This window comes from Lipotes vexillifer, unplaced genomic scaffold (genome assembly GCF_000442215.2).
Source record: "Lipotes vexillifer unplaced genomic scaffold, Lipotes_vexillifer_v1.1 scaffold141, whole genome shotgun sequence".
Taxonomy (NCBI): Eukaryota; Metazoa; Chordata; class Mammalia; order Artiodactyla; family Lipotidae; genus Lipotes; species Lipotes vexillifer.
In genome coordinates this window covers 1,376,123-1,377,963 of record NW_006792108.1, presented here as the reverse complement: position 1 = coordinate 1,377,963, position 1,841 = coordinate 1,376,123, and the positions used below count along the sequence as shown (strand labels likewise).

The following is a 1,841-nucleotide window of genomic DNA, read 5'->3' as shown; positions in this document are numbered from 1 at the left end:
CCTCTTTCCTGGCCTCCTTGGCTGATTCCTTATCTTCCAATCTCTGAGTATAGTCCTTGGAAATTTTCCCTCTCTACATTTACACCCCCAGGTGTGATTTCATTCCATGTCTTATAATTTTGAAAACCATCCATATACTGATGAGTCTCAAATTTACTATCTTTAAAGCAAACCTTTCCCCTGAACTTTAAACTCTACATTCAACTGCTTACCTGAGATCTGTGTCTAGATGTCTATTCAGTATCCTAAACTTAACATGTCTTTAAATAATGAACTCTTGATCTTCCTCACAAGTCAGCAAACTTCTGCATTTCTGTCAATCTCAGTAAATGGTAACTCTGTTCTTCCAGTTGCTCAGGCCAAAACCTTACAGACATCTTTATTTCTCCCCTTCCTCCTTCGTGCACCCCCCAAACACCCATCCCACGAGTGATCTGTTGGCAAGTCCCACAGGCTAATCTAGTTGCAATTCTTCAAAAATATATCTTTTTGAATTGAAATCCTTCAAAAGTTGTCAAGGATTCAACTACCTCTCAACATCTACACGATTCCCACCTTGGTCACCATCACTTCTTGCCCAGATTTTTGCAATCTCCTCCCAACTCTACTCTGCAGTCCCTCTGCTCTCACCACTGCTGTCCCACAGTCCATTTTCAACATGGCAGCCAGAAAAATCCTCAAGAAAACTTAAGTCATGTCATCCTTCTGCTTAAACCTCCCAATGGCTTTCCATTTCACTGAGAGTAAAAACCAAAGTCCTTACTATCACTTAAAGGCCCTACACATATTCAGTCTCCTGTTAAATTTTTTCCCTCACCTCTAACTACTTTCTTCCTGGATCAGCCTGCTGTAGCCACAAGACTCCCTAGCTGTTCCTTGAACTAGCCTGGCAGGCTGTGGTCTGTAGCCTGCCTAACCTAACCCTACAGCATTTTCCCATGTAATGAAATGTTTCCAGAAAACATAACTTTTATTGATTGACTAGTACTGTTCTATATACCACATCCCTTATCTTTAGAGTTTTAAAGCAATCTGACTCTCATACAGCATACCTAGTCAAAATAAAACAGTGCTCCAGAAAGTTCTTGTTATTCTTTGAGAGCACATTCCTTGGCATCATGGGAAACAGTCAAGAGGTTCAAAACAGAGTGGCTGAGGTTGAGTTACTGGAAAGTACTTTTAAGCCCCAGGCAGGCAAGAAAACAACAACAGGGCAAGAAATAACAAGGCCACTGTACCCTGATCTAACTCAGTACGGCCTTTCTTACTTTGAAACCTGCAATTTTTTATTAATAGCATTTGTGGGCTGGTTAAATTTTGATTTATGTAAGATTAAGTGGTAAACAAAAGTTGTTTAATTGTTATCTGATGGAGCCAGTGCTTTAGAGAGGTGCCAATGATTTGAAAAGATGACAGATTTAAGAAAAGAACTCAGCCAATCTGGGAATTTAATACTTTGCACCTTCTCTTCCTCATACCCTACCAGAGACATATTCCTAGGCAAGAACACTTACTTGATAAATCTCAAGAAAAGCGGGGAAAGCTCCCTGGACCGTGGCTCTACCCTTTCTGGGAATTTTGCCAGAGCTCGCCAGAGCAAAAACCGGAAATTGGTATGGTCCAGTCTTTCCTGAAGGTCGGTTTTCAATGCGAACTGCTGATGATAAAGAGTTCCAACGTCTCCTTCCTGAGTCTGCTCCCAGTCTGCATCTCCAATGGACCTCTCCTCATCTCTTGTGTCATTTTGCAGCTCTTTCTCTGAAAGAAAAAAGGTCATCATAACCACTAGAGAAATGTTAACAACTACCCTATGTGTTTCTGCCAGTAACGGCATTCCTTTC

General features: G+C 41.2%; 1 protein-coding gene across 1 annotated transcript in view; it reads right to left on the bottom strand.

The window, feature by feature from the left end:
• UTP20 (UTP20 small subunit processome component) overlaps positions 1–1,841 on the bottom strand; it is a 96,121-nt gene that overhangs the window by 65,799 nt on the left and 28,481 nt on the right. The window contains 1 exon segment of the mRNA XM_007465345.1: positions 1,515–1,758. Within this exon segment, the coding sequence (XP_007465407.1) occupies positions 1,515–1,758 (244 nt within the window).